At 34.5% G+C, this 19,537-nt stretch overlaps 1 protein-coding gene and 1 non-coding gene across 2 annotated transcripts in view; both read right to left on the bottom strand.

The window, feature by feature from the left end:
- Positions 1-2,277: 2,277 nt before the first annotated feature.
- The window catches only part of LOC145269838 (26S proteasome non-ATPase regulatory subunit 9-like), a 35,966-nt gene continuing 18,706 nt past the window's right edge, over positions 2,278-19,537 (bottom strand). Inside the window, exons 4-6 of the mRNA XM_080125556.1 lie at positions 17,009-17,110; positions 15,295-15,383; positions 2,278-2,381 (exon numbers count right to left, since the gene is read on the bottom strand). Of these exons, the coding sequence (XP_079981682.1) occupies positions 2,360-2,381; positions 15,295-15,383; positions 17,009-17,110 (213 nt within the window). The 3' untranslated portion in view covers positions 2,278-2,359. The remainder of the gene's footprint in view (positions 2,382-15,294; positions 15,384-17,008; positions 17,111-19,537) is intronic.
- Positions 6,727-6,890, bottom strand: LOC145269896 (U1 spliceosomal RNA). Its single transcript, XR_013865284.1, has one exon. It is a non-coding gene; the product is annotated as a U1 spliceosomal RNA (small nuclear RNA).

The following is a 19,537-nucleotide window of genomic DNA, read 5'->3' as shown; positions in this document are numbered from 1 at the left end:
CATGTCAGATCCTATCCAGGGTCTTAGATGTGTCTAGGGCTCCCCTGCTTTATCCAGTGCATCGTGTATACTGACAAATAGTTTGGTAGGCAATTTTTTTTTTTAACAAATATATATACGCAGACATAAATATACATAGAAAGAGTTTGTGTTTGCTATAAGCTTTTTATGCAAATATTATGCAAGTATAAATCATGTAGAATATCTGCATGGATATAATTACACGAAGGGGCCCATGGCGCAGTTGATAGAGATATTGAATCTCTACGGTTCCAGATGAGAATTATCTGAAGATAACGGTTTCAATCCTATCCAAGGTGTCAACCCTTTAGTGCATAGAGTTATGAGAACTGCAGTTAAAATTGAATATCCAGCTTAATAAGTAGACTTGGATTAAAAATTTTAGTATTTATTCATTTGGTGAAATTTAAATGCAAGTTTCAAATTTAACAAGATTAGAAAATGGATCTTGGGTTTACTTTTAGCAACCGCGTACCTCTAGCTTCCTTTATCTTATCCTTTAGTCCTAACATTCCAGGAGCAATATTTATGACAAAGGGGGAAGAACTACTGTCTTCTGGGTTAGAATCTATTCGATCTAACAATTATCATTGGAAAATTTGTGATCTTGAAGTATTATTAAAAAAATCTTTAGCTCCTTAATCTGGTGGCTTCATGCCTTGTCTGGAGCGATTTCCATAAAATAAAAAGAAAAACTTAACATTTTATTTTGGTAGCCAATCAATCACTTGGTGATCGTGTCGATACAAACATCTTATTCGGTTGACTTCATGAAGGTCGTCTGGCCTAAAAAACTCTGCTGCATTTCAAGTTATGTAGTTTAAATAAAAACCTGGCCAGAGATAGGTTAGTTTAAAAGTCAATTTCTAAAAGCTGCCCAGCACATGCCATCATATGAAACGCTAAATCCAACGATGACGTCAACACTCGAGTTATTGTTATTTACCAACCACACGTAGAAAACAACGCAACATAACATTGGGCGATATTGAAATTGAAGATTAGGTATTAGTTTAATATTTTTTTTTAAGCCAATGTTTCATTTTGTATATAAAAATATCGTAAACGCAGTCAAAACTGCACATCTGGCTTAACAAAATAGAAAGGTTTAGAAAAAATAGAGATTATTTCACCTTGTGTTGGAAATCTGTTTTAGAGGATTTTAAAATAATTTAGTAATAGGATTCATGGCTTGAATTAAATTAAAAATGCAGTATTTATTTTTAAAAACTACCCAACACATATCATCATCATCCAACGATGACATGGGAGGAAAACGCAGATGAAAAGTTTTCTCAATAGCAACTGACATCGATGGATCTGATCGAATCTGAACTAAACATTTTTTTTGTATTGCATTTTCATCCAAAACAAGGCATGGTGCCACTTTTTTTTTTTTTTTTTTTTTTTTACATGGGGGTCATCACTTATCAAGGCCCGAAGGCCACTCAGGGATAAGGGTTATTGTGTGTACAGTAATCAATGAGATAGTATTGTAGTAATCATTAGTATTGGAGATTTGATAAAGTGTCTTAATTAAGGGGGCGGTTTGTCAGGAGTTTGTTTATGTTGGACTTGAAGACGTCCAAGTTGTAGTCAGGTGGGAAACAGGCGAGCGGCAGAGATGCAGGGGGCTACTATCTGGAACATGATAACAGGGACACTACGTAGGCAGTTGAGTAGCAAGGTCTCTATCACATTACACTTGAACTTCTGCATGTCAGTACAGTCAGGGAAACAGGAACCCGGAGGGGAATTCAAAAGTCTAGCAGTTCTGGGGAAGAAACTATTAGAGTAGAAGGCTTTTTGGCATCTGGGGATTTCTACTGTGTAGGGGTGGGACTTTGCTGCTTGTCAGGTTTGTCGGGGGAATTTATGTTGAGGGGCTGCAAGGGCTTGTAGTTCGTTGGAGCATCTACCATTAAAATACTTGTAAAATAGGCAGAAGAATGCAACATTTCATCGATGGGACAGAGGCTGAAGCTTAGATGATTGCTCAGGTGAGCGACTCTCATTTGAATCCTGTCCAGAAGTGAGAGACCAGTAGCAGATTCACGAGCCCAAATGTGAAAACAATACTCCATAGATGGTCGAATAGTGTCCTTGTAAAGGTACAGGATACTCTCAGGCGTAACTTTCTGGCATATTAAATAGAGCCCACCTTTCTCACATCACCGATTCCAGAGTCTGTTAGGGTATCTATTGGACAAAATAAGCACTTCCACTCACATCAGAAAGAAAGAATAAAGACAGAAATTTTAAACGAAAAAGCTAAACATTTATTGAAACATAAAAACAAAGAATTTCCTGCTCGTCCTTTTTTTTTTTTTTTTTGCTTCTATAGGGGAACAATGTTGCATCTGCAGAAGAAAAAAGAAGGAAATTGTGGTTACAAATCACAAAAAAATAATTTTTAGTCAATGAAAAAATCTAAAACGGAAAATTTTATGGTGTTCTTAGTCGTGTTTTTGAACCGTTCTCATAAATAGTCTGATTATACCGAATTACAACGACAAACGATTTTTACACAACTCGTCCAATGACTACAATACATATGAAAAAAACAAATACACACATATTTAAGGAAATGACTACAATACATATGAAAAAAACAAATACACACATATTTAAGGAAATGACTACAATACATATGAAAAAAAAACAAATACACACATATTTAAGGAAATGACTACAATACATATGAAAAAAACAAATACACACATATTTAAGGAAATGATTACAATACATATGAAAAAAACAAATACACACATATTTAAGGAAATGACTACAATACATATGAAAAAAACAAATACACACATATTTAAGGAAATGGCTTAAGCTCTAGAGGAAGACCTCTAATCTGTAGTGGAATGGGGACCAAAAATGAATGGTTGTATTTCAATGCTGCCAAGACTAAACTTGTTTCCTTGAATAATTACAAGAGACCTTCTCTACCGCCAATAGCAATGACCAAAGATCCATTAACTGAAAGTACTTCCTTTAAACTCCTCGGCCTAACGTTTACAAGGAACATGAACTGGAATAGATACATTAAGAGCATTGCAAAGGTTGCTGCGAAGAAGGTGGGCTCTCTCTATCGTGCTAGAAAACTACTCACGCCTGAAAGTATCTTGTACCTCTATAAGGCCACCATTCGCCCATGTATGGAGTATTGTTGTCATATTTGGGCTGGTGTATCTGCTGCTTGTCTCTCACTCCTGAACTGTCATCTAGGCTTCAGCCTCTGTCCCATCAATAAAATGTTGCATCCCTCTGCCTGTTCTGCAAGTATTTTAATGGTGAATGCTCTGACAAACTACAAGCACTTGTACCCCCTCGACATGAATACCTCTGACAAACCCGACAAGCAGCTAAATCCCACCCCTTCACAGTAGAGATCCCTGGATGTAAGAAAGCCTTCTACTCCAATAGTTTCTACCCCAGAACTGCTAGACTTTGGAAGTCCTTTCTGGGATTCTGCTTTTCCAACTGTACTGACATGCAGAAGTGTAATGTGAACAAACATCTTGCTACTAATCTCCCTTCAGAATACCCCTGCAACTTATGTTCCCGATAATAGCCCCCAACTTCAAAGTGGCACTGTGCCATGTTTGGGTTAATAAATTGAATAAAAAAAAAATTTTTTTTTAAATTAACCCTTATCCTCGAGTGGCCTTTTGGCTTTGATATGTGGTAATCCTTTCATAAAAAAAAATTTTTTTTTTTTAAATTAACCCTTATCCTCGAGTGGCCTTTTGGCTTTGATATGTGGTAACCCTTTCATAAAAAAAAAATTTTTTTTTTTAAATTAACCCTTATCCTCGAGTGGCCTTTTGGCTTTGATATGTGGTAATCCTTTCATAAAAAAAAAATTTTAATAAAAACTTTTTTGGCAATGTAGATTAAAGGTTAATATCTACTAGAGTTCAGCAAGGATTAAATATGGTTTGGGGATTAATAAATACATTGGAAGAATTATAATATAAAGAGTTAGGATACGATTTGAAATGAGTTTCAGGTGTTAGTTTTCATGTAAAGATAATCACCACTACTTTAACTTTAGGCCATCTAAGGGAAATAAAGATATTTGCTACTTAATATAGATCACTTTAAATATAAGTACAAACTATGGCTAATAAGTATCTATCTTATAGATAAGCTATAGATTATAGATATATGTTATAAGATAATGCATGCCTTAGCAATAGATAAATGTAGATGTTTAGTATTTATCGATTCAGCCTACTAAAGTGTCAGAATTTTATTTTTTATGACGTCACCTTCAACAGTGCAAAGGGAAGGGGGGGTCAGATGTTTTAGTTAGCCTGTAGCATTCATGTTATCCCCTTCCCTTCTCATCCTGACCCGTTGTCTAGCAATCGTTTGAACCTGAAAGGCCTTTTGTGTGTGTGTGTGTGTGTGTGTGTGTGTGCGTGCATCACTCTCTCTCTCTCCCTTTTGTTATATAAGTCCTTGCTGACATTTCTTTCTCTCTTTCTCTCTCTCTTAGTTTTCCTAGATTGATGACTTGACCAGATCTATAGGTCCATCAGTAGCGAGGGGGTTATCCCCACATCTGGTTTCAAAGCCAGGTATTTCTATGCCCCCACATAGGTAGTTAGGATCATTCGAGTTAATATCAATGATAATTAGTATCTGCTTTGAATTTACACTCCGCAAAATAGGATTAAGATTGGAAGATGTGGTTATTCACATGTTTTGAGTGGAAACGTGGGTGGAGGTATGCATGAGTATGGGGTGTAGATTAAAGGTTAATATCTACTAGAGTTCAGCAAGGATTAAATATGGTTTGGGGATTAATAAATACATTGGAAGAATTATAATATAAAGAGTTAGGATACGATTTGAAATGAGTTTCAGGTGTTAGTTTTCATGTAAAGATAATCACCACTACTTTAACTTTAGGCCATCTAAGGGAATTAAAGATATTTGCTACTTAATATAGATCACTTTAAATATAAGTACAAACTATGGCTAATAAGTATCTATCTTATAGATAAGCTATAGATTATAGATATATGTTATAAGATAATGCATGCCTTAGCAATAGATAAATGTAGATGTTTAGAATTTATCGATTTTAAAAAAGGTAAAAAGTTACCTTCTAAAGTTAAGGACCGGAAGCTAAACCCCTCTTCCAAGGTATGTGGCATAGTATGTGATTTTATAGCAGGTTGGGGAGAAGAGAAATTGGTTAGTTGTCCAGTTGGAAAAGGAGAGATATATCTTATAAGAATGTAGTATCGATATACATTAGAGTATACAGGGGTTCAGGTAGAGTTTAATGACAAAGATCCATTAACTGAAAGTGCTTCCTTTAAACTCCTCGGCCTAACGTTTACAAGGAACATGAACTGGAATAGATACATTAAGAGCATTGCAAAGGTTGCTGCGAAGAAGGTGGGCTCTCTCTATCGTGCTAGAAAACTACTCACGCCTGAAAGTATCTTGTACCTCTATAAGGCCACCATTCGCCCATGTATGGAGTATTGTTGTCATATTTGGGCTGGTGCATCTGCTGCTTGTCTCTCACTCCTGTTTATTCCCATGGACCGGTCGATGGTTTTCTTAGTCAGGAATTCAAAGTTTTACATTTTATGTTTCAAAGGTGACCTTCTCGCTTCCAGACGTTCGACTGTCCATCTCTGGACTCCAGACTGTCGTCGGTCGTCATCAGACTCTCTCTGCTTAACTTTAAAGTCTCTAACTATATCAATAACTTCCCATTTTCCATGACGTCATACCCCTGTTAAAACATGTGTCTTCTTTCACGTGTTCTGAAATGCGTGTCCAAAACTTTTTCCTTTGTTTACAAAAGGAATTTTAACCTATATTTCCAATATGTTAAAAACATGTTTATTAAATTATCCTATAGTTGCATTCCTCAATTCAATTAATTTCATAACAGAATTGACAAATGCACATTCCTTTTCTTAAAACTATTTTATCTCTAAGCTAAACAATGGTTTGTTTTTACATTCAATTTTCTAATTCTCTCTCGTAATCTATTTCTAAACCTAAATTACGAGGTTCGAATTTCGTCTATTCTATTTCATTTTTACATTTAACTAATTCCCTATTTTTATATTTACATGAAAAGGGGACAGCCTTTATCATGTAACATTACAAGAATGCAGTATCGATATACATTATAGTATACAGGGGTTCAGGTAGAGTTTAATAATATTAGAATTTGTAATAATGTTTATCATGCAAAACAGACACGGGCAATCGTCTTGGAGGCCAAGTAACTGACCTTTTTAACTCGACATTTAGAAAAGAATTTGTGGCAGTGATTTTAGAATCACACATAAGTAACCATGTACGTACGGCCATTATAGGTCTTATATTTAGACATACACAATCACGTTGAGCCTGGCCAATACCAGATGGGTGACCATTTGGGAAGGTGAGGCGGCTGTATGTACCGCGAGGTGAAAATACCAGGTTGAGAAACTGGCACGGTCTAAACTCTATTAAGCCGTGGTAGGCATATCATCTAGCATATCACATATGGCATTATGATTATTTTTTTTTACTTGTTCAAGTAATTTAATTATTTTCTGAAATCTTACGACAAAATTATTGAAAATTTTATATTATCAAAACTAATTAAAATTACAGTAAATAAGATAAAGTTTATGAAGGTTTCATTAATAAGATTATCTGATTTTTGTTTAATTATCGGGGTGAGCGCGAACGCAGACCCCACACTTAGAAATAGCGCACCCGAGTCGTCCACATTTGGGACGATCGCAAAGGTCAACCCAACCGTAGTGCAATGGAAGGGCCTCGCTCTGGGAGAACGGCCTGGATGATCACCGTTGACCCCTGTGCCAGGTAAGTATGAGTTTCTCAGAAAAATTACCGCCACTTTTATATCACACAGCTATACACAACACCGACACGTCGTTACAACTTATTAAAATACATTCAAACAAATTGCAACAACATTAACACCTTACAACTTTTGCATTTATCAATAACAACATTTCATAACGAATAATTTCTCATCATTTAAACTTAACAAAATTTTTATACAATACGACATTTCTTAAATAAACACATATTTTATCGTAATATTAAATGTCAAGGTCGTTTACACGCAATCAACAATAACGATCTTTTCTAAACTTTGCGAGAAATATAAACGGAACCAACTTATTTTATTTAAAAAAAAAAAAAAAAAAAAAAAACATTTTTTTTCCATCAAATCAAACTATTTTTTTTACAAGTTTAGTTTAGTTTTTATTTTATTATCGAAGTGACTATTCGCAGCCGGCTGCGGCTATTCTAAAATGCTATTCGCAGCCGGCCGGCGGCGAAACCGGAAGTTGTCGAGTCGACGGTATTGATCTCAAAATTATTAAAAAAAAAAACCTTACCAGAAATTTATATTCACTTTATTGAAAAGAGCATACAATTTCACATTGAACCTGAAAATTACGTAAAAATTGAACTAATAGAAAAATTTAGATCGATTTTTAAAGTTAAAAAAGTTTTAAAAAAAGTTAACTCGTAAAAATCAATGTATTTGTATACGTAAAAAAATGGCTGCTTGTAACATCGGAGAAACGCGCTTAGACATTTTGTAAACATTGTTTTTAAAAAATAAAAAAATAATACTTCTATTATGTTTTAAACGACTGTAATAGTTTATTTTGGAAGTATATTTCATAAGGAAAATAAACAACCCACTTTAAAAACAGAAATTACGAGTTTTATATATTTTATTCGCAGTTTTTTGTTGGGGGTGTCAAAAATTCCGCCTAAAATTCTGATACACCTAGCGGGCGGGCAACGAAGCCTGTAAAATGGCGACAGGTAGAGCCAGTCTCCAGGGGTTAATACCATCTAAACGGTAAATTTGCTGTGGGGTTGATTATCAGATTCGTTGTCAGCGACCCGAAAACCTGTGTAAGAAGGCAGGACTAAAGTGATCGGTGTTATGAAAGAATGGTAATATCGCGGTTCAAAAATATCAGTAAATACGCTAATTTTATTAAAAATAAACTTTGCCAAAAAACACAAATTATTTACTAAAAACAAAAATATTTCGCAACTGAGCAAGTGATAAGCCACGCCCATGCCGTTCTCTGCATGAGTACCCCAGATTCTCCGCTGTGTTAGTAATGAAAAACTAAAACAAATAATTAAAATGAAAAGACATGTTAAATTCTCCGCTCAAAATAAAAAATGGGAGAGAGAAAAATTAAATTCGCCACTGTGTTGGTAATTAAAAATTAAAACAACTTATTTTTTACTTGTAAACTGGTTTATTAATTGTAGAAAACAAAAATAAACGGGAGAAAAAAGCAGCTCAAAATGAAAGAAATTGTTAAATTCTATTACAAAAGAAAACAAATTATTTTTACAATTCTAGCCAAGAATTTACTTAAGATTTGTCTGACGTCACTTCCGGTCAGCTGATGCGGCCGGCTGCGAATAGCATTTTAGAATAGCCGCAGCCGGCTGCGAATATCAACGGCCTTTATTATTTTAAATCAAAAATCAAAACAAAGCAATCTTTATAAAAACATTTTGGAAAGTGTTGCCTCCCTTGACGTTTAAAAAAAAAAAATTCATCTTTTGTATAAAAATTGAAAAAAAAAAAAAAAGGCGCTTATGTTTACAGAATTTTTCGATTTTATTCCTTGACGATATTCTATTATATGTAAAAAAAAAAAAAAAAAAAAAAAAATTAAAATTAATACAGAAAGAAATATATAACAAATAAATGTGCGCTTATGGCAACAAGAAACTCAAATCTAAGGGAGATAACCAGCATAGACATTGCAAAAATAAGCATTTATTTATTTTTTTTGTTTCCAATATATAAATTTGGGATGTTTAATAATTAACGTACACAAAATTAATTTAAAAAACCTGTTACAATGTAACGATGTTAATTAATAAAAAATTTTTAAATAAACTTGTTAATTAATGAAAAAAGAAAAAACTAGAAATACCAAAACAAAAAATTATATCAAATACTTCTTTTTCTGCCAAAGAAACTCCATGAGATGAATTGTTGGATGTGTCTTTTGTCATGAAAAATTTGTAACTGCCAAATTCTGTAAATTCTGGACATGCGAAACACGACATCTTTGGCGGCGTTACTATTTAGCATTTCAACCCGGCATCTGGAGGTGTATGTTGAGCAAAATAAAAAAAATTTTTAAAAAGCGGTAAATTTTTTTTAATTTGACCCCTATTATGACCCCTTAACATTTATTGTTTTGTGCTCAGATAAAGTTATTAAGTTAGATCCATGTCCAAGATCAAGTTATTAAGTTAGATCCATGTCCAAGATCAAGTTATTAAGTTAGATCCATGTCCAAGATCAAGTTATTAAGTTAGATCCATGTCCAAGGAACCTATATCTAAAATTTCAAGTGCGTAGATCAAAATTGTCGGAGGAGTTTGATAGAGTTCTCAAAGGTCAAATCGCCAAATTTCTGGCCAAAAACCGATCATATCGATTTTCCCAAATCTCAGTACCCTGTACATCAAATTTCGAGTCTATAGACTAAAAATTGCGTAGGCAAATGTAGACAGACAGACAGACACACGTTCACTTTTTTTTATTTATATATATATATATATTTATAGGTATTTGGTGGAAATATCACTTTCGACGGTAATTCTTGGCCTGAAGACGTAATCCCCCAACGTGGGTGATTACAGAAACATGTATGCACATATGTAGCCATTAATGTTTGTATAAATAAAATTAATATATATATATATATATATATATATATATATATATATATATATAGAGAGAGAGAGAGAGAGAGAGAGAGATATATAAATAGATAAATTGTGAAATTTTTTTACATAAAAAATGGTACTCTTGCAGAGAAAGGACCGTGCTGAAATAATAACTTTATTTCGAAATCCATTTTTAACATAGCAAGAGTTTTTTTTGTTTTTTGGGGGTTTTTTTTTTAACTATTCTGTAGTTTCACCTAGCAATTTAATAAACAAAAGATACCATAAAAAGTGAATTTTCCCGGCACTTACAGGTATAATATTTGGGTATTTTTTTTTTTTTTTTTTTTTTTACTGCTTCTGGGACTAATCACATTCAGTTATAGTTTGATTGCTAACTTGTTTCCTTTTTGTAAACTGTTTCACCAATTTTCGAGACTCGGCGATGGTGTAAACTTTTTTTTTTTCATTTCATTGTTCTACTGATTATTCAGCGTCCCAAATTATACCTGGGGAAAAATGCATTTTTTTTTTCCATCTGTCAGATCACCGAAGTTAAGCAACGTTGAGCCTGGCCAGTACCAGATGGATGATCATTTGGGAAGACAAGTCACTGTATGTATCGCGAGGTAAAATACCAGGTTGAGAAACTATCTTTCTCTCGAGGGTAGATGGGACTCTCTTAAGCCGTGGTAGGCACCTCATCTAGTGATGGCATCACGATAAAAAATACCCTTGATAGCCCTGGCAAAGCATCAAGTATTCAGCTACCGACAAGATATGAATTACACTACGACCGGGTGTAGTGAGTTCAATCTCAGCTACGGCTGCACTGGACGGAAGGATATATATATACTTATTTATTGTTAAATAAACATGTTTACATCCCGCTGCTACAAACAGCCATTTGTTTCAATCAAACAACAGATATCATCAGGCAGCGACTTGACTATTCAAATGTTCAATGAATAAAATTGAACATTTGAATAGTAAAGTCGCTGCCTGATGATATCTGTTGTTTGATTGAAACAAATGGCTGTTTGTAGCAGCGGATGTGAGCATGTTTATATAACAATAAACAAGTATTATTAGCTCTTTTTATTGAGCACTATCTAACAACCTCATTGAATTCATTAGTTTATTACTTTTGAATAACAAAAACCCGAGTCATATATATATATATATATATATATATATATCATAAAAACGACATTATTTTTGCACCAACATAATATATATGTGGTTTGAGTTCCGTATTAGGAGCGTTGATTTAATTTGCATAAAATAGAATATGTATCATATACGTTTGAAAGACAAATTACACCGCAATATTATGAAAATAAAATAAATCTTTTACTTGTTTGAAATTTATATATTTCGGAGCATCTTTATCTTCAGAATTTTGGAAATTTGTTTGTTTGTTTGTTTCTTTCTTTCTTCTTCTTTCTCACCATGTTGTTAAGTTGGAGAAAGAAGAACAGTCTCTAAGCGGTTGTATTTTATTCAAATTAAATCAACACCCCTAATATGGAACTCAAACCACTTACATAAATCTCACATAGCCATATACCGTTTCGGCATTTCAAAATGCAACCTAATACAAAAATGATCCTACTGAAATGAAAATAGCGTAGGATACATTATGTGTCAACCGACTACTATCTACACAGTTTTAATAAAAGTCTCGTTACGTATACGCACATTTTTTTTTATCCATCAAAAATATTAACTCGTTACAATTTTTTTTTTTTCATTCATTAAATGTTTTTGTTCTATATCTCACTGATGAAGGCTCAGCTTTGCTAGGCTGGTCATGTAGCCTGCATGCCAGACTACAGACTGCCCAAGAAGCTTCTGTCTGCAGAGCTCCAACATGGCAAGCGCTCCCATGGGAGCCAGAGAAAATGATTTAAAGACACTCTGAAGGTATCACTGAAAGCCTTCAACGTTGATCCGTTATCATGGGAGTAGACAGCTTTAGATAGAGCCAAGTGGCGAGCCATTGTTTATGATGATGTCTGCAAATATAAATATGAAAGTAACCGAAAAGTTGCTGCCAGGAAGGACAGGAAGGATCTGCTACATTTCCCTGTTCTCACTGCAGTAGAACTTTGTAAAATCCATTGAAAGCGGTCGGTGGTTCTATGAGAAAATAAATTTGTGTACGCATTATAAATATTTCTTTTCTGTGTCTTACGTTATACATTAGTACATTAGGGGTCATTTCGAGTTAAAAGTTTATTTACTGCACTCATCTGGACTAGAGAAAATCATGATTTAAATGTGTATGTCTCGTCTAAATAACTAACGATAATTCTCTGATATGGCCGACCAGAAGGGTGATCAAAATGTCAGATCGAGCGTACCGGAAAACGAAATGAGATCAAATTGACAATTGGCCTTTTTTTTTTTCTTTTTTTGGCTTGAACTTTGCGCTTTTCAGATTAATTTGTTGTGTTTTATTTTCTTGGTGGATAATTTTTTTTTTGGCCGTGTTTTTTTTTTGCCTGTTTTTTTAGTCTCATTTCATTTTCCGGTACGCGGTACGCTCGATCTGACTTTTTGATCACCCGTCTGGTCGGCCATATTAGAGAATTATCGTTAGTTATTTAGACGAGACATACACATTTAAATCATGATTTTCTCTAGTCCAGATGAGTGCAGTAAATAAACTTTTAACTCGAAATGACCCCTAATGTACTAATGTATAACGTAAGACACAGAAAAGAAACATTTATAATGCGTACACAGCTTTATTTTCTCATAGAACCACCGACCGCTTTCAATGGATTTTACCGAACTTTTCAAGCAAAGATTGAGCTTATCAGCCATATCCGCACTCATCGATGATGACTCCCCTCATCCCATCCTGATCAGATGGTCCTCGCCGTTCCAACGAACAACACAACACATATCTGACTGGAAGCCTAATTATTCGCCCTCCCTTTGTGCAATCAATTAATGTTCTATATGTATTTGACTAATCTTTTCATTAAATATATTTTCATAGTCATATTGTGTAGTTTTGATAATGCGTGTAGGATTTGCATTTGCTAATAAAAGATGACATCTATTGCGTCTTAGATAATTTCTTGGCTTTGTTTTTTTTTTTTTAATATGAATGGGTTCTTCCAATTTTTAACTACCTTTCCTTTCTGGTTCCATTTTCCGTGGAATCCTATACAAACAGTGTCGTTTTTGTTTAGAAGATGACGTCTACTGCGTCTTAGATAATTTCCTTGTTCTGTTTTTATTAAATACGATGCCATGGAACTGTCATTTCTGAGTTGAACTTTGATCGAAGAGTCTGAGTGAGGCCTTGTGGTGGAGAGCACCTTACCCAACATTATCTTTGACCACTTGATTGAATAACAATGTATGACTAAGGAGTCGATTGCGATTCTTCAATGAATGCCAAGCTGCACACAGAGTACTGCCAGGGTGCAACTATATGGCATGGTCCAAAAAGTTGCTATATTAAAAGTTAACTTCGGATTCACTTTGAGAACAGCTTGGATGGTTGGAGAAGATAATTTTTACTTAAAAATGCATTTTGTTTTTATTCATCCAAAACACAGTGTAACATATGCAAATATCGAGCTGTGAGTGAAATAACGTCATGGTAAGAAAAAAGAAGACTATAAAATGGAGAGAGCATGTTCCAGAAGACAATCATGTTAGAGACTTGGATAATGTTCGAAAACACGTTCGAGAAGACGATCACATGAGGGACGTCACAGCAGTAATGAGAAAATGAGAAAATAAATGTTGTTGTACAAAAACAGCGAGTTGAAGTTATTTTCTATTCTTTGCTTTGTGACTGAGGCTACTATGTGTTGGTTCCCAGATAATGTTATAAAGGTAAGTTACCATTGAGACGGAAAATAATTGGCAAATAATAGGTGGCTGATAATGAAGACAAAGCAGTGAAGACATTCCTGCACGCACCATGCACCTTCATGTCGAATACTTTGTCACTTTACTGCTTCCGGAGTTGTTTGTGTTGTTGTTCGTCTGATATCTCATCGAACTAACAATGCGCGTATGCATTTGAGAAAAGCGTTACTGTTTCCGGGATGCGTGTATTTTGTGGAAGAATTTATGCGAGCCTTAGACTATTAACATAAACTCTCATCGACAATCAAAACTCTAAGGCAAGGCCTGTTTTATACACAAGTTAATTGATCATCGACGACCGTAAAAGTGAAAAGGAATAAAAACACATTTAAACACAAAGTTATGATGAGGATTTACCAAGACCTTAAAGACGGTTGTAGACTTGATATGTTCATAGAATGTTATCCTTTGATGTCACAAGCAAATACCATGGCCAGCCAAAGAAGCAATAGCACGACAGCATTAAGGCTGACCTCCACGTTCTAAACATCACAGAGCATCTGGTCAGTGATCATAATGCCTGAAGAGCAGCCATCAGTACCAATGGTTACACGACAAGAAGGCGTCCAACCCCAGCAGCTTGGAACAGAAGACGTTAAAATCATGTAGTAGTAGTGGTAATAGTAGTAGTAGTAGTATCAATGATTATTACAAGGTGATTGGTGCTCACAAGTGGGCTATCATCTCACAAGTGGGTTATATCCATCATACCAGCTTTCAGTATTGTTTTCAGGAATAAGTCAAGAAGTGAGATGGTTTGCGCGTATGAAGAGAATGGATGATAACGTTTAGCAACACAGATTGTTGTCCTTTAATGTCACAGGCAAATACCACGGCCGGCCAGAGAAGTGATGGCAAGGAAGCATCAAGGCTCACCTCAACGTTCTAAACATCACAGAGCATCTGGTCAGTGATCGTAATGCCTGGAGAGCCGCCATCAGGATCAGTGGTAATACGACAAGAAGGCGTCCAACCCCAGCAGCTGGGAACAGAAGACGTTAAATCATGCAGTAGTAGTAGTAGTCGTAGTAGTGGCATCACTTGTTATCACTTTCGCATTGGTACCATATTCACTCTCAGACCTTTATTTTCCACAACATCCATCCAAGTCATCCATCTAAATTAATTTTGTGCATTTTATTTTCCAATAATCCGTCTCTGGTTTGATCTTGGACCATTTCTTTACATGCTTAAAGTGCAGATAATTTTCAGTGGATTTTTCTCTTAAAATTATATTTGTTTTTGTAAAAGAGTGAGGTAGTTTGCTTAAAACATTATTGCTAAACAAATATATAGGTTCATTGAATGTTGTCCTTTGATGTCAGAAGCAAATAACGTGACCGGCCAAAGAAACAATGGCTGGACAAACATCAAGGCTGACCTCCATGTTCTAAACATCAAAGAGCATCTCGTCCACGATCGTAATGCCTGGAAAGCAACCATCAACACCAACATGACAAGAAGGCGTCCAACTCCAAACCATGCAGTACTATTAGTAGTAGTTTTCTATGTTGACTGTTGTTTTCACTAGCTGATATATGGTATCCATCTGTTTAATCTTAATCCTCAAGTGGCTTTTAGGCCTTTTATAAGTGGTAACTTATTAATAAAAACAAAACAGTTTCAAACCAAATCACTCACCCTAATAATCCACGTCCACTCCATTTGTTAGGGATCAATGTCAGACGAATTTCTTTGCCCTCTCGAAAAACACTGACAGAAATTGTTTTCTGAAAGAAAACAGAAAAAACAAATACAAAATGTATATATTTAATTATACCTTTTCAATTTTTCGATACAACATATATATATATATATATCAAATTTTAGTAATTCAATAAATTTAAAATTTATGACATGAAATGGTTAAATTTAAAATCAAAAGATTTTTATTATTCTATGCAAGACAAAGAATACATTAGAAATATTTTAACTCCTTATCCTATAGGATTTCGATGTCTACCATCTCTTCAGAGGAGAAAATATTAGCAAATAATTATAATGGTTTACACCTTATTTGCTAAAACCAGTAAGACATGGAAAATCACAAAAGTTTTTAAGCATTTAAATATCGTGTTTAAATTGTTTTATCGTTATTTCCATGGCAAGTGCTCGCCTGATCTCCAATCCCTCGTCCCCCCTCGCCAATTTTTCATGAAAAACACCCGTCTGGCTGAAACTACTGTCAATAATTTTCCCCACTCTTTATCTGTGCCTAAATCCAAATGTAGATTCCATGAGCAAAGCTTCTTTCTTAGAACTACACGCCAGTGGAACTCTCTGCCGCTTGCCTGTTTCCCACCTGACTACAACTTGGACATCTTCAAGTCCAACATAAACAAACTCCTGACAAACCGCCCCTTTTAGTAAGACACTCTATAAAAACCCCCAATAATAATGATTACTACAATACTATCTCACTGATTACTATACACGCAATAACCCTTATCTCTGAGTGGCCTTTGGGCCTTGATAAGTGGTGACTCCATGTAAAAAAAAAAAAGTCTGTACTGACATGCAGAAGTGTAATGTGAACAGACATCTTGCTGCTTATCTTCCCCCATAGTATCCCTTCACTTATAAGTTATGCTTCCAATAGTAACCCCCTACATCAAAATGGCACTGTGCCTTGTTTAGAGTGAAAATGGAATCAAAAATAAATGTATATAATCAAATAACATTATAAATAACAACGTAAGGCGAGGCAAATATTGTACCCAGGGGCTGGAAAAACATATTCCACATCGTGACCTTAAACAAACATATTCTAGGGCCACCGGGGTTCTACATGTAATCACCCCTTACCTTACCATTAATGCAAAGTCCAAGTATATTTTATGATCAGGCAATGTCGGGTGGTATGCTAGTATATAAGCTAATATATAAACGGTTATATGTCTGTCTGTCTGTCTCCATATTTTCAAACTCTATCTCTTCCGAAACTAAAAGTTGCAGAGTGACGCTAGGAGCCTGAAATGATTTTATTTTTTATGGACCCTTCTTTTATGGGTCTTTAACCGGCTAAAATTTGTTTTTATTAAGGGTCAAAAATGGGTCAAAATTAAAAAAAATCGTTATACATTTTGTACATTCATCTGAGTTTATTTTTTAATTTTTAATCAGTTCATATGCGTGTCATGTTGGTATAGTGGCAATGTCACCAGCCTTGAATGCTACAGTTTTGGTTTCGAATCTAGCTGATGGCACCCAAAATGAAATCTGGACAAATTAAAATATCATATGTAAGCATATTTTATGACCAGGCAAAGCCGGGTGCCCCTCCCCCCCCCCTGCTAGTAGAAATCTAGAAGTTTTTGCAACAAGATTAAGAAAATATAATGAATATTAAACACACCCCAACACTAAGCTGGACGACCTTTCCAACATCCTGAAGACTTTCGAAATTTTTATCCTGAATGGAACCAAATCGTAATAATTCATCACCAACTTGTAAATTCTGAAAAAACAAAAACAAAAAACATTTAAATTTTTAATACCAAGCTAGAATATCTCTTCAAAATAAATATACAGACTGTCCAAAAAGTCACTGAAGGGTTGAAAACTTTAGTCATTTTTATCATTAATGATTATTTTTTTCTCTATTTCAGATGTTTTACAAATAATATTTTAAAAAATAATTATGGATAAATATAGCATTGAATAATGTACATAAGTTGTGAGATTGTTTTACCAAAATCAGGAATCAACTGTTTTGATTCAAAGAGCTTATCGACGTTTCATGTAAGAGATAGTCTAAGTCATATCTTAAAGAAAGAGTCTATGTTAACAAACCCCAAACCCTGCAAGAATTGAAGGAAAACATCAGGAACGAAATAATGGGAGTTAAATCGCAACCCAGAGATTCTGCAATCTGCCATGAATAATGTTTTGGAAAGAGCACAAATATTCGAAGCTAAAAATGGGCAACATTTAAAAGACATTTTTCATAAATAAAGATTTTTTGAATTTTGCATTTTTTTTTAATTTCCCAATGTTTTAGTCAGATTGCGTTAAAATTACAGAAAGATATCATCAAAAATAAAGAATGTATTTAAGTTCAAACTCCTTCAGTTACTTTTTTGACACCTTGTAGAAATATATATATATATATATATATATATATATAGTAGCATGGGTGCCCGGCGTTGCCCGGGTATTTGGAGGTGTATGCTGAGCAAAAAAAAAAAGCGACCAATTTTTTTTAACTTTGACCCCTATTATGACCCCTTAAAATTTATTGTTTTGGGTGCAATTCAAGTTATTAAGTTAGATCCATGGCCAAGGAACCTATATCTAAAATTTCAAGTGTTTATACTGTAAATTGTCGGAGGAGTTTGGTAGAGTTCTCAAAGGTCAAATCGTTGAACTTTGACCCCTTAACAGCTACATTTCTATGATAGATGACTGGAAACAATGCCAAGCGGAGAGCACATACAGCACCTGGAATTCTCAAATGGTCACCCATTTTAGTAGTGATTAGGCTCAACATTGCTTAACTTGGGTGATCTAATGGAGACCTGTGTGTCAACGTGATTATGACGTTAATATATATATCTGGATGGAATACTGCTGCCATATCTGGGCAGGAGCTGCTAAAAACAGCCTATTCTGCCTTGAGAGAGTACAAAATAGACTTTGTGGCTTAGTGGGGGATGCCCTTTTCTCTACCCTGCAACCTCTCTCCCACAGAAGAGACGTTGCGAGCCTATCCTTGTTTTATCGTTATTTCCATGGCAGGTGCTCGTCTGAACGCCAATCTCTGGTCCCCCCTCGCCAATCTTTCACGAAAAACACCCGTCTAGCTGAATCCACTGTGAAAAATTTCCCCCACTCTTTATCTGTGCCTAAATCAAAACGTAGATTCCATGAGCAAAGCTTCTTTCTTAGAACTGCATGCCTGTGGAACTCTGTTCTGTTTGCCTGCTTCCCACCTGACTACAACTTGGATGTCTTCAAGTTCAACATAAACAAATTCCTGATGAACCGCCCCCTTAAGTAAACACTTCATTAAATCACATTCTTTCTTACATTCTATTTTTACATATATTATAACAATCATAATAATCATCGATTAGCACACATATTTAACATCTCGCAAGGATTCGTGGCTTAGTGGATCAAGTACTTGGCAAAAATTACTCTTAGGACATTTACTCCTTTCGAGGAAGCTGGTTCAACCCACCTAGGATGAATGTCACTGGCACGCACACACACACACATATATATATATATAAGTATATAGATATTAAAGCGAAAATAATATATGATAATTAATAAATGGAGAAAATAAATTGAAGGAGGTAAATTAAATGGAATAATATGAATAAAAAGGATAAATTATAAATATGAAAGTATGGCTGAAGGGGAAAATAAATAAATAAATAAAAAGATGGAGACCTGACCAACAACGAGAATTACACCCTTGACATCAGAGGTAAGATTCTGACTATTTGTGACATGTAAACATTGTGTTTGAATATGTTTTTTCTCCATAGAATTGTTTGAAGTTTGTTACATTAAAAAATACAGTGATAATATATTTTTACTGCTGAAGATTGCTAACAAAACAGATCTGTAACATTCATTAAAAAATACAGTGATAATATATTTTTACTGTTGAAGATTGCTAATAAAACAGATCCATAACATTCATTAAAAAATACAGTGATAATATATTTTTACTGTTGAAGATTGCTAATAAAACAGATCCATAACATTCATTAAAAAATACAGTGATAATATATTTTTACTGTTGAAGATTGCTAATAAAACAGATCCATAACATTCATTAAAAAATACAGTGATAATATATTTTTACTGTTGAAGATTGCTAATAAAACAGATCCATAACATTCATTAAAAAATACAGTGATAATATATTTTT

The sequence above is a fragment of the Euprymna scolopes genome, chromosome 45, assembly GCF_053919585.1.
Source record: "Euprymna scolopes isolate OS-2025 chromosome 45, ASM5391958v1, whole genome shotgun sequence".
NCBI lineage: Eukaryota > Metazoa > Mollusca > Cephalopoda > Sepiida > Sepiolidae > Euprymna > Euprymna scolopes.
This window is presented reverse-complemented; position numbering and strand designations above follow the sequence as displayed.